General features: G+C 39.3%; 1 protein-coding gene across 10 annotated transcripts in view; it reads left to right on the forward strand.

The window, feature by feature from the left end:
• NRG3 (neuregulin 3) overlaps nt 1-14,633 on the forward strand; it is a 1,141,239-nt gene that overhangs the window by 1,075,983 nt on the left and 50,623 nt on the right. For all 10 annotated transcript variants that reach the window (XM_035724305.1, XM_035724300.1, XM_035724303.1 and 7 more), the window contains exon 5: nt 10,897-10,999. In XM_035724305.1, coding sequence (XP_035580198.1) covers nt 10,897-10,999 — 103 coding nt within the window. The remainder of the gene's footprint in view (nt 1-10,896; nt 11,000-14,633) is intronic.

Below are 14,633 nucleotides of genomic sequence, written 5' to 3' on the forward strand. Positions count from 1 at the left end.
ACATTCACTTATCTATAGTCAGCCAGAGCTGACTGTTTGGGAAAGGAGGGAGAGTGATAAGGGATTATTACAGGAAAGGTTTATTTGGTGGAGAGCACAGGGGAAGAAAAGGAAATTACAGGTGAGAATAAATGTGTTTATGAATTTAAACTGTTATTTTCCCTTAAATATCAAATTTTACAGATAATGCACATCTAAAAGCATTTTGCATGGAAATAAGATAAAATATAATTTTGAGTATCAACATTTTGTTATAAAGTGATTATTTTACTTTTTCAAAGTATTTTAAAATGTGCCCTTCCACAGTGGATTGCACAGAGCAAGAGAATCAATCTTTCAGGTAAAAGGACCTCCCTCCAAGAAAGCATAGCCTCTGTTTTATTACTCCACCAGACAAAGAGCCCAACTGGTAAAATGTTATGAGACATCCAGCCCAGAAGCTATTGACTTTATTTTTTTTTAAAGATTTTATTTATTTATTTGAGAGAGAGAATGAGAGAGAGTGCACGTGAGAGGGGGAGGGTGAGGGGGGAGGGTCAGAGGGAGAAGCAGACTCCCCGCTGAGCAGGGAGCCCGATGCGAGACTCGATCCCGGGACTCCAGGATCATGACCTGAGCCGAAGGCAGTCGCTTAACCAACTGAGCCACCCAGGCACCCGAAGCTATTGACTTTAACAAGGCCTGTTGAGTGCCCACCTCTGTGCAGGGCAAACATGAGCCAGGGACAGGGACCCAAGAATGAAGATGGTGTTCCTGCCCTTGAGGGGCTCACAGTCAGGCTTTAAGGACACAGATACATGCATTTTTGGTACAAGACAGTCAGTTATGGAAAAGATACAAAAGGGATGTAGGAGGAAATTCTTGAGAAGAATTTTCAGACATAACAGTATGTATTCTGAGTTTTTATGGATCAGTGGATGTATTAGTTTGTTAGGGCTGCCCACGACTAAGTAGCACAAACTAGCGGTTCAACAACAGAAATGGTATTGTCTCACAGTTCTGCAGGCTAGAAGTATAAATCAAGTTAGCATGGTTGGTTCCTCCTGAAGACTTTGGGAAGAATGTGGGAGAGTGTGTGCCTTGCTTCTCTCTTAGCTTCTAGTGGTTTTCTGTCAGTCTTTGGCCTTCTATGATTTGGAGAGTCACTGCCCCAACCTGCCTTCATCTTCACGTGGCGTTCCCCCCTGTGTGTGTGTGTCTTTCTCTGTGCCCAAACCTCTTCTTTGGATAAGGACACAGTAAAATTGGGTTGGGGTCCATCCTAATGACTCCATACTAATTTGATCATCTGCAAAAACCTCATATCCAAAGATCATATTCACAGGTATGCTGGTTAGTACTTCAACATCTTTTGGGGGACACAATTCAACCCTTATGGGGGTTGGGGTTTTTCAAGTAGAGAAGGAAGGGGACTTCCAAGTAGAAATAACACAGTGTTGAAGAAAGAGAGCATTTCAGTACCGCCTGATCATTTCACTCCCCTGCATGCAGGCTCAGGGAGTTTGTGTGATCTTCCTGATATTCTTATAATATATACTCTCTTGGTGCCCCACCCTGCCAGTGTGTGCTTGATTTCATCGATCTCCCCGTGAGTATCCATTTCATTCTCCTTCAGGACCCCTTTTACCTTAATGAAATCATTCTTTTTTCTTCAATAGCAGTTATCAGCCATTTAAGTCTTTGTTCATTTTTGTCTTCAAGTTAAAAAAGTGCAAATCCCAGTTTCCAACATTCTAAATATACTTCCCTTTCCTGCTTAAGGTTCATTTGCCATTCCTTGTAAGCCCCTAATATTTTAATCTTTCTTCAGCATTTGTTGATTTTTAAGAAGAAAATTCAAGAAGCCCTCTTGTTCCAAGAATAATTAATACTGGAATAAATCCATTTAAACTTAATCCGGTTAAAATAGGGACCACAGTGTCATAGGCCTACAATCAGGGAGAGACTGACATACCCAGATTATGAGGTTGACTTGATAAATAGAAATAAATACTAGAATTAGGCAAGAACTAAGCTCATAAATGGTGGGATCATTAGTGAATGTTGTTGTATCGTGTTGACTTTTGCTCCTCTATGTAGGCTATTAAGCACAGGGCCTCCAATAATGAATAGTTAGATAAGAGGAGCCTTACTGGTATTGTTACATATACTTCTAGAATGAACTATCAGAGCAATCATGCTTGCATTTGACACCTAGTGGTGGTACCACATAGTGTCTGATTTGCATATGCTGAATATGAGGTGGTCTAGGTAGAAAAGCTTTTGCTCTTGTATATGACTTACGGGTGTCTGTGTTTCTGTGTGTCTCTGTGTCTGTGTGTGTCTGTGTCCATGTTTAAGCCTCACATTACTTGGATACCCGCACATTTAGGGAAATCATGCTTAAGTTTGGTGTCTTATACACTTAATTTAAACTGGTGATATAGAGAAAAATTTCCCAAGAGGCAGGGGAATCCTAGAGCCCCCTACCTGAAGGGGACATGGAGCCACCTTTTAGAACATTCTCCATTCTCTAACATATACAGAGATAGTTCATCAAGGTCATCCACTCCTCTATTCTTCATCTAGAGCCCTCCAAAGGGAAATGGTATAAGAAAGCTGCAGCTATGATTTTCTTTTGGTATCATTTTTTTTTTCTATGTAGTAGAGCTCAACAAGTTTTTGTGAAGGGTCTTCTAGAATGCTAAAGACTATTACAATATCCGAAAGCATTCTAGCGAGCAGTTTTGCACACCGGGACCTCAACTGTGAGCTGTCTAGTTTAGCAGACAATGCTGTAGCCCACAAGTTTTCCAAGGATTCTGTGTCTCTGGGAACAAAGAACACACTTTTCTTCTCAAAGGGTTTATGTGAGGAAAACCGTGAAAGACAGCCCATGCCCCAAGGAGGATCACTTGCATTACATCCTCTAAAACATCTGGGTAAGAAATTCAGCAACACTATTGAAAAATTCAGTTACCAAGAGTAAAAGTATAAGGCATCATGAGTAAAGAAAATGACAAAAGTAAATTCCTTCAGTACCGGTCCCAGGGCACAGGCAGTGGGGACCAGAGACAGCCAGTCACTGACTGCCTAGAGATAAGCCTAGCTTTCCATAAGAGAAGTAGAGTATTTTAAAAGGCCTATTTTTAATGTGAACACTGGCTTTAGGAAAAAAACCAGGGGGTGGGGGGAGTAGCATTTTGTGCATCAATTCTATGCCATAGACACTTTATCTGTGTTCTCTTATTGAATCCTTAAACAAATATGGGAGGTATGTAATGTTTTCCCCATTTTATTTATAAAGACAATGCATAGGAGAGGTTAAAGACAATCATAGGTGGTGTTTACACCCAAGCATACCCACCAGCCAACCATACTGTTCCCTGTGCTAGATGGGCTCCCATTTATCTTTCCAGAGTCTCAGACCAGCTGCTTCCTAGAAGGATTTTTTTCCACTGGGCCAATGTCAGTTTCTGAAACTTCACCATACTTTACTTTCTCTAGTTTCACCTTTATAGCCTGAAATATGATCCTATAAAAAGAGAAGAGTGAGTTCTGTGCATTAGAGAAAAGGAAAAGGAACAGAGTTGGAAGCTGGAGAACAATGGAAACATCCTTTACCAATTCTTATTTAACCAAAGGTTGGTTCTGTCCTCAAAAATGACTTTATAGAGACGCCTGGGTGGCTCAGTTGGTTAAGCGACTGCCTTCGGCTCAGGTCATGATCCTGGAGTCCCGGGATCGAGTCCCACATCGGGCTTCCTGCTCAGCAGGGAGTCTGCTTCTCCCTCTGACCCTCTTTCCCTCTCATGCTTTCTATCTCTCATTCTCTCTCTCTCTCAAAAAAGTAAATAAAATCTTTAAAAAAAAATGACTTTATAATCTGGGTTTTTAAAAATAGAGTGCAGCAATGTTGACATCCCATAGAATAATAATAACAGTTACCATGTATTAGATAGAACCAAATTAAACTGCCAGTTATTACCAGTTATTGCCTCCACCCATGGCAATTTTATATAGTTCAGCCTAATATTGAGTGAGCACTCAGAGTTAGGTATGGCAACACACTGTATGTCTTAACTTATTCAATCCTCACAATGTCTCTATAACGAAGTTAGTGGTAGCCTCAAGTTACAGAGAAGGCATTCACTGCTTTCTGGAATTAGGCTGGAATTCTGGCTTCTGCATCCAGGCTGAAGTGGTAGAAGACAGGGCAGGTTTGGGGAAGGTACATTTGCCTTGCAGTACATGAAAGATACGTGACAGAGTTCCCAGAGAGTTATGGGGCTACCTTCATGATTCCTCTAAAAAAGCTCATGCAGTTGCTCAGTGACCTCTATGTCCCTAAATTAAAGGACATTATCTTATTTGGCCCCTCAGAAGCATTCAGTAGCCTGAACTTTTAGAAAAAAAACCTTTTTATTTTCTTCCATGTTTCTTATCATGTTTAGTTACTGTGGTTATTTGGAGGATATTCTTTTTCCTTTTTTGCTTTGCCTGGTTCCTTTTTCATCTCCTCTATAGGATCCTTCTCTGCCCTCCCATGAAATTTTGGAGTCCTTCAAAGCTCTATCTCAGACATTCTTCTCTCATTACTCTGTATTTTCTCCTGGGCCATCTTATCAAAACACTTAGTTGTGGTTATATGCATAACCTGTAATTTTATATCCAGAACCCTGTCACCCCCTGTTACCCTAGATCTGCATATTTAAATGTCTACTTTACATCTCTACTTAGATATCGTACAGGCTTTCAAAACTCACCAACTCCAAAACTGAGTTTGTTATCTTTCCTTCCAAGTTTGAACCTCCTCCAAAATACGCTTAGTTAAGAACATTTAGTCCCTTAAGTATTTTCAATCTAAGTGCTTTTTACTTCTGTTTACTCCTTTCTCCACCATGGTTGTTACTACTCTCGTACAAACATCCTTCATATCTTACCTGAGCTGATTTAATATCCTCCTAACAGGATTCTGCATTTATTTTATTCCTTCTAATCTTTCCTGCATATTCCATAAAATGAATGTAAATATTATCACATCACGTTCTTCTCCTTTCAAATCCTTCAGCACCTTTCTGCTGTTGTGGTGACTTGATTGTACACTGCGTCCCCATTGCCTCTGTGTTGTTCTGCTCAGCTGCTAAGGAAAATGATGTGTACAAAGGCCCTGTGGTAGTAGATAACTTCCAGATTCCTGAACATGCCATTTTATCTCCTACCCCAGGGCCTATGCACAAGCTGTTTCCTTTTCCTGGACCACTCTCCCCATCCCCATTACTCTTACCTGGCTTCTAATATTATATCTGAGGTCTCTGATCTCTGGCTTCTATGACTAGGTCAGTTTTCCATAAAATATGCTTTTGTAGCATTATCCAGTTCCTTATTGTAACATTTATTACACTCAGTATTTCATAACTCTGCCTTTATTCAGATAGGAAATTAAAGTTTATAAAGGTAAAGTAATATATCTGTGATTACTCATATTGAAAGTGGCTAAAATTGAACTCAAATCCAAAATTGCCAGACTCCCAACCCTTTGTTTCTTGCACCTCGCCCACACTAGCTCTTGTGTAACACTCTATGAATCAAAGGCATTGAGTGCTATCACCGAACTACACCTGGGTCTATAAATTCACTCAGTCTTTAGAGTTTTAATTTCACTCTTGATTTAAACTCAGAATTGATTTTGTGCATTTCCCCAGGCTATATTTGACTAGCTTCAAATAAGAACAAAAACAGTACCTAGATTTTATGTGGAAATCATTCAGTTTAGTAGATAGTCATTTTTTTTGTTTTAATGGGTATTATTATCCATCATTTTCATAATTTTTTTTATTGGCAGAGGCAGGGTGAGGTAGATTATCATATTCAAGTCACACTTATTCCATTATAGTCATCAACTGACAAAAACTAAGTGAGATGAAATTCTCTATAGTTGATACAACTACTTGTTTCCAAGTTCAATTGGAAAATTGAATGGGCTTAAAAATGTGGGGATGGAAAAGATGACATTCTTTAAGATGGCAATATGCCCAAACAAGGTCTCAGTGACATATTTTTTATTCCTTTAATTTGAATTTTGCCACATTAAAAATATCAACTAAGGCTTGCCAGAGCCACGTGATTGCCCCTCTCCATTTCTTCAGAAATTAGGCTTAAATTCTGTTTTCTGATACTTCAGTCTGAATAAAATGGAAATAGAGCCTAAGATGGGAGTGAAGAAGGGATAGTGTTCTATTTTTTCTTTAAATTTTTTTATTGTTATGTTAATCACCATACATTACATCATTAGTTTTTGATGTAGTGTTCCATGATTCATTGTTTGTGCATAACACCCAGTGCTGCATGCAGAACGTGCCCTCTTTAATACCCATCACCAGGCTGACCCATCCCCCCACCCCCCTCCCCTCTAGAACCCTCAGTTTGTTTTTCAGAGTCCATCATCTCTCATGGTTCGTCTCCCCCTCCGATTTCCCCCCTTCATTCTTCCCTTACTTCTACCTTCTTCTTTTTTTTTTCTTAACATATATTGCATTATTTGTTTCAGAGGTACAGATCTGTGATTCAACAGTCTTGCACAATTCACAGCACTCACCATAGCACATACCCTCCCCAATGTCTGTCACCCAGCCACCTCATCCCTCGCACCCCACCCCCACTCCAGCAACCCTCAGTTTGTTTCCTGAGATTAAGAATTCCTCATATAAGTGAGGTCATATGATACATGTCTTTCTCTGATTGACTTATTTCACTAAGCATAACACCCTCCAGTTCCATCCACGTCGTTGCAAATGGCAAGATCTCATTCCTTTTGATGGCTGCATAATATTCCATTGTATATATATACCACCTCTTCTTTATCCATTCATCTGTCGATGGACATCTTGGCTCTTTCCACAGTTTGGCTATTGTGGACATTGCTGCTCTAAACATCGGGGTGCACGTACCCCTTCGGATCCCTACATTTGTATCTTTGTGGTAAATACCCAGTAGTGCAATTGCTGGATCGTATGGTAGCTCTATTTTCAACTTTTTGAGGAACCTCCATACTGTTTTCCAGAGGGGTTGCACCAGCTTGCATTCCCACCAGCAGTGTAGGAGAGTTCCCCTTTCTCCGCATCCCCGCCAACATCTGTCATTTCCTGACTTGTTAATTTTCACCATTCTGACTGGTGTGAGGTGGTATCTCATTGACGTTTTGATTTGGATTTAATAGGAGTGAAGAAGGGATAGTGATAAGAAAAAAGAAAATAAGTCCTAGAAATCAGACTGTGCATATAGGTTTTCATCCAGGTCTGTTGTGTCTGATATCTGTTTGCCTAATTAAAGATGAATTACTGCAATTGACTTTGCTGTTAGAGGAACACCACAAGTCATGGACTCATTTCAGCTGGCTCTGAAAGCTTCTGGGTCATATTGAAAGAACCGCAGAAAGTCATGGTATGGGGAATTCTATGTCCACAAACCAGCCTTCAGCCTAGTTTTCTGGCTACGAATTGGCATCAACACTGAGTGAAGCTAGGCCAGAACGAAAAACCAGGCAGTTTACCAGTGCAGGGAGGGAGAATGTTGAGAACAATACTCAAATCCAACACACAGGGTGTCTTCCTGGAGCCTGACCAGGCAACCTGAAAATCCCCCCAAAAAATGGACTGGCAAATAGATGGTATGGAAAAGAAAATGAACCATGAATATCTACCTGTCAGTAGATCATGCTAATATCCACTGAGGCCTGGAAACCCATGGGTCACCATTTTCCCTTATGACACTCTGCCCTCTGAAAAGGACCTTGTGAGTACAGAGTCACACAATGAGGACGCCAGGTTTGGATGGGAAAGCCCCACTGAGAGGAGCCACGTCTAGATCTCAGGAACAGGTAGGATCATTTGCATGTGGTCGCTCAGGAGAGGAGGATTTGCAGGAAGCCCGGGAGGACATAGTGTGGATAAAAGAGAAGTAATAAACGTGAAGAACATCCCCAGGTGAGACTTGATGTATCATACACAGCTTAAAGCAGAAAATCCCTCTAAAGGCAGAAATATCTACTTATTCCCTAAGGCAATAAGTCTTACAGTGTCAACTATGTAAGAAGCATTGCACTAGGTGTTGGGGAAATAGCAAATCAAATAGATCAACAAAAACACGGCCCCTTGCACCAATGAAGTTTACAGTGCAGTGCAAGATTTTTTTGAGATAATGACACTTAATTTGAGACCAAAAAGGTGAGTAGACATTTAAAGGACAAATACAAGAATAATATTCAGGAGAGAGAAAGAGAGGAGTATGTATTGAGACTCTGAAGAGTTGAATGTTAGACATGGTGGAAGAAAAAGACACTGGTTAGTATGGGTGGACAATGTTGTATCAAGCATGTATTTTTTTATATTATGTCTATACTTCTATATTCCCTGTATTCTTTTGTCCCCAAGGATTAATATTTTGCTACTATACTTGCTACATATAATTGCTACATAAAATAAAGCACTTATATGAAATTTATCATTTGATACATTTTGACATAAGTATTCATCATGAGAACATCATCACATTTGAGACAATGAGCATATCTCTGACTCTCCAGTGTCTCCTCATGTCACTTTGTGGTCTCTTTCCTCTACTCCTCCCTACTCCTGACCCCAGCTACCCACTCATGCTTTCTGCTACTATGGATTAGTTTCCATTTTCCAGGATTTTTTTTTAAGATTTTATTTACTTATTTGAGAGAGAGACAGAGATAGCAACAGAGATAGTGAGAGAGAGCATGAGTGGAGGAAAGGGAGAATCAGGCTCTCCACTGAGCAGGGAGCCTGACTCGGGACTCAATCCCAGGACCCTGGGATCATGATCTGAGCCGAAGGCAGATGCTTAAACGACTGAGCCACTCAGGCGCGCCTCCATTCTCCAGGATTTTGTATAACTGGAATAACACAACAGATACTTTTCCTTGTCTGACTTACTGCACTCAACCTAGTTATTCTGAGATTCATGTGTAGAATTGCTTATATCACTAATTCATCCCTTTTTATTGCTAAGTGAGATTCCATTGTATGGCTATACCACAGTTTGTTTATTCATTTACCTGCTAATTGGCTTTTGGATTGTTCCAGGTTTTTTGTTTTTTGGTTTTTTTGCTATTGCAAGTAAAGCTGCTATGAATATTTATGTACATAATGAACATATGCTTGCATTAGTCTTGGGTAAATACTTAGGAATGGAATGGCTATGTCATAAGGTAGGTATGTGCTTAACTTTCTATGAAACTATTTTTTAAGTGGTTATACCATTTTTCATTTCTACCAGAAGTATATGAGAATACAAATTGTTCACACCCTTGGTATGGCCAGCCTTTAATATTAGTGATTCTAGTAGCAATGCCATGTGTCTCATTATAGTTTAATTTTCAACTCTACAGTGGCTAATGATGTTGAGTACCTTTTTATTTGTTCTTGTTTATTTGTTCTATTCAGTGGTTCTCAAAGTATATTTCACAGACCAGCAGCATCAGAATCACCTTGGAAACCTTGGAACTTTAAAAAAAATGCAAATATTCTGTCTCCACTTCATACCTGGTAAATCAGTAACTCTAGGAGAGAAAGTAGGTGGCAATCTGTTCTTCAGTAGTTCTCAAGGTGACTCCAATGCACTGTAAAGTTTGAGAACTACCGCACTATGTTAAGAGAGAAAGAAAAAGAATAGGTACAAATGCAATTAATTTTGTATATTTTGTGTTATAAGTAGAGATGATTTATACTATTCAGACTTCCTTTTCTTTATAACATATATAGGGAGATCTGAAAGTGAGGGAGAGTAAGTCAGATGTTTGAGTAGTATGGAGGAGGTATGGATATCCATTAGAAAAATGGAGAAGCAGGTTGATGAGGTCATTAGTCACTATTAGATGTCTACTTAAGTAATGCCATTGTCAACTTTTATTGTTGTCCATCTTCCTGATTGTATAATCTTCTCTCCCAATTCTGAGCTGCTCAAGGTAGAGGTATGAAAAAAGCAGCTTCTTGGATTTGTATGCAGTTATTCTGCCAAATGGGTTAAAGGGGAAGAGAAAGAGATCAGTAGTTGGGGGTATTTGCAAGAGAGTGAATGAGTGTAATCATGGATCATAGTCTCTCTGTGTAAAGAAAGAAAGAAAATGAAGACAAGAGGATAATAATTAACAGATAGAAAGTTCTGAGACCTATAGATAAAAAGGTCTTGATGAGCTGGAAGAACTGCTTCAGTAGACATACTTCAGAAATGAGCTGGGAGTGTAAATGGTAATGGCTAAAAAGTGACATGCTTATTTTTGAATTCTTATTTTTTGTGATAAGGAGCTGTAAGATATTACCTTGGTAATAGAGGTTGAGATTACTGTGCCAGATCATTGGTATTGAAGTAGTCAAGAATGGGTGAATAAATATTCACATACATATTGAGGTTCTCTTTCATTAGTGATGTCAATCATAGTAGTGGAGGGATGAATGGGAGACAGACAGCCGAGGACCAAATCAGAAAATACAGTGGCATAGGTATCACATAAAATAAATTGGAAGTCATCACTGGCACAGGAAAATTCTGGCAGACACATATTTCTTTCTGTGGAAGGTTATTTGGGGCCCCATAATTTCAAAAACATATGTCCCAGTATGTGCTAAATTTATGGAATGCCTTTTGGTAATAAGATTCATCATTAAGCTATCTGTGTTTAAGTGTGTTTTAACCATGCATATACAAAAAATAACAACCAGCTAGCCTGGAGATGATTGCAAAGAAATTGAATCATAATAACTTCCTCATGTTTTCCTATTCATGACAGGGACAAAAATGTTTCCTTTGAAAAGCTCCTACCAACTCAGAAGTCCAAGGATGGAAATTGTGCCCTGCTAACATCCATTCTAATTCTGTTTTTCAAATTCACAGAGAGTGAAGAAGTTTATCAAAGGCAGGTGCTGTCAATTTCATGTATCATCTTTGGAATTGTCATCGTGGGCATGTTCTGTGCAGCATTCTACTTCAAAAGCAAGTAAGACCATCTCTCTCAAGTATTAAAAGGTTACTTCTCAGAGGACGCACTCTTTCTTTAACTTCACAGTCTCTGCTCCAGGCAGAGGGATCTTGTGCAAATGGATCCATCAAACATCTACAAATGACTTAGAATCTCTTATAGACTGTGGGGAGTATATGCAGCATGTGTGTGTGTGAGGGGGGGGTGGGTTTCTCTTTGGTGCACATAGTGATCATTCCTCTCTGTGATCATGAACACTCCATGTTCTTTGCAGTTTCTGATTACCTGCCAAAAGTAACGGCTCAGTATCTGACTATCACTAAGGAGTTAACACTTCTGAATAGAGAGGTCATTGGTGTAGACCTAAGTATTGTCAATGAATACTAGACATTTTTGGAAAAAAAAAAAACCCACACTTTTCCTTTCATAGTATTTTTACCTGATACCCATAAAGGTTTCAGCCAATTATGAAATATGAATACTATAAGATCTACTTTGTTTCATCAATTGGTAAGCACATCTCGAATATCCCCCATACTTACCCTGCTAAGAAACCAAAACTTCTGTGGTACCTGGCTGCTCAGTCAGAAGAGCATGGGGCTTTTGTCTTAGGGTTGTGAGTTCGAGCCCGACATTGGGTGTAGAGATTACTTAAGTAAATAAATACATAAACTTAAAAAAACCCCAAAACTTTTGCTATGATAAAGGTGCTAATTTTTGACTAATAAAGTATAATAAAATATATACATACCTATATATACATACAAATATATTTATTCCAAATGGACTTTGATAAAGGTGTTTTATTTATGGAAATTTTGAGTTATGCAAGCCTTAAGAAGTTGGCACAGATTCTATTCCTACAGCTTGTCTGAAATGCAAGCCAATGTGTAATTGCTTTTCATTGGACCTATATTTGTCTACACATTTGCTCTTCTAAAAATGGATCCATTTCCAGATATAGTCTATGACACCTATCTGCATGTTGTATATGTTGATCTTTAAAAAGAACAGCAATTATGATTTTAAAAAATAATGGAAACGGGTATAAATCCATAATTAGTAACTATTATTTTTAATGAACTATTTCAGAATAGGTTTAGATTTTCAGAATTACTGTGAAAATAGTACAGATAGATCCCACGTAACCCAGACCCAGTTTCCCCTAATACTAATGTCATATATTAGTATGTTGCATTTGTCACAATGAATGAAATCGTATTCATACTGTATTACTGACTGAAATTCATACTTCCAGATATCCTTAGCTTTTACCTAATGCACTTTGTTCCAGGCCCCCATCTAGGATACCACATCATATTTAATTGTCACATCTCCTAGGCAACTCTTGGCTGTGACAGTTATTAGTGTTCATTTTTGAGAACCTACTCTTTGTCAGGGACACTGGGCTTATCCCCCATTCCTCACAACAATTGGAATTGTTCATTATTGCTGCACTTTTCAAATAATAACAGAAGTTAATTTTAAAATATTAATTTGTCAAAGCCACACAGATGGGGTCTTTGAATTTCCCCAGTCCTAGTTGAAATTGCATGCTCCAAATCACTCTACCACATTGGCTCCCACGGTCCTCCCGCTAGATGGTGGAAGGTGAAACTGTTTAGGGTGAATCAGGATTATCATGCCCTGGTGCCGCCCATAATGCTTGGCGTCCTCTAGGGAGCTTATGTGATATATGGTCAGGATTTTACATGCCTCACTCAACACCTGCATTCAAATCACCAGGCTGCCACTTGCGTGTTGTGTATTATTAGGCAAATTGCATCCAGTTCTTCAGCCTCAGTTTCCTTTTAGGTAAAATATGGCCGAAAATAATACTTACCTTATAGAATTTGTTAGGGATTAATGGGATAGCATTGTATAGAGCATAGCATAGTGTTCCAAAGAGTAAATAATGAAGACTTGCTATGGTTAATACCTACGGTTTTCCACACTGGAACCGAGAGGCTGGGTAACTACAGAGTGAAGAGCATGCACCGGAGCACGAGAGGGGTAATCACACGCTGCAGGGCGTTCGAAGGGTCTCCCCGCAAGTGCTGTGTACAGGAAAGAAATTGTGTATTTAACAATAAGCAAATTACCATCAAGTGGCGGTTAATCACTTATTTTTAGAGTATAATTTGTAGTTGTACCACATGTAAGGGAAAGACTGATTATGACAATCACAAGAACGGAGAGCAGCTGGATGACTCGAGGACCTCCATCTTCAGGGCTGTCAATCTCTCCCTCTCCAGGCAGCACATGGGCTCTGAGATGAACACCTCTTCCTGGGGCTCAGTGAGGTGTGGGGGTTTAATGTAAACACTGTGCAACATCATTCATTCTGGGGGACTTCCAGAACTGAGCCAGGGGAGGAACACTAATCAGGATGTTGTCTTTCTGCCTGCCCAGCTGGGACACATTTTTATTAAAAATTAAATAAATAAGAAAATGTGAGAATAATAAAGTAATACTAAAAATTGAAGCCTTTTCCGAGTGGAGTTATATTTCTCATTAGAGACCTAGAGTGTATTTCCTTCTAGCACAATTTCCAGGCAGGGCCTTCCTTTATTTTTCTTTGCCAGAGAGGAGTGCTACACCTCACACCAAGCATCTAATCTATATAGCTGAAAGCAGTGTAAATTTTTATAGCACACTGGCGCATGTGTCTTTCCACTTGTTCCTGGAATTCTAATTCCCATCCCCAGATCTCAGAGATAATAGCATAGGCAGACTCTATCTTGATCTTTCCTTACTTTCACACATACCATAAGGTTGTTAAAATGTGTATCATTTGTTTGACTTCATCTTGGAAGTGCCAAGTCTTCTAGGGTTCTAGGAACTCTCCATCATTGGTTTTTAAATAAATTCACTCAAACCAGCATTCTGTATACTGGGATATACAGTTTCTAGCCAGAGAAAGTCAGGAGTTACCCAAAAGCTCACATTCCCTTGGATCATTCATATTTTAGTTCCAATAATCCCTCAGATCCACCACTCTGGTCCTTTGTCCATTGTCTTGTGACCCTTGGTATGGCATGACCTCACCACATGGAATATTATAGCAAATTGTTAGCAGACGAAAGTATGAAGGCAGATAACATGATGAGGTAGAAGTGATCAACACCTTCTTGGATTTAGAGGATTTTCTGAGTTAATTGAACCTCCATAACTCTAAAGGACACAAGGAAAGAAATTATCTTCTCACCACTTCCAATAAGTCCATTTATTCCCATAAGTGGTTAATGGAACTATTAGTTGAGTTACTCAAATCTGGCTGATGGGGCTCATGTGGCAACTTTAAATTCTTCCAGGTTTCTTTTTACTTTCAACTCATATGGGTAAGAAGTGTGAGGCTGCCTGTAGGAGTCCTTAGTAGACTTGGGAAGTGCAAGACACAATTCAGCTCTAAAAAACGGAATTGGGATAGGAGAGGAGATGTTCCAGGAGGCAGAAGCTAGGACAAATAATGATCGCGACTGGGAAAAACAGAAGGAAAAAGGAAAAAATGGTGCTCCCAGTAAAAACCAGTCCTGACTATAGGTATCACCTTCGGAAGTCAAAGATTTTAGCCCAAAGAAAGCCTGTTGAAGACAGGCAGTGAATGCTCTGATATGCAGCTTTGATTCTCTCGAGCAGTGAAGATCTTAGC

The sequence above is a fragment of the Zalophus californianus genome, chromosome 15, assembly GCF_009762305.2.
Source record: "Zalophus californianus isolate mZalCal1 chromosome 15, mZalCal1.pri.v2, whole genome shotgun sequence".
NCBI lineage: Eukaryota > Metazoa > Chordata > Mammalia > Carnivora > Otariidae > Zalophus > Zalophus californianus.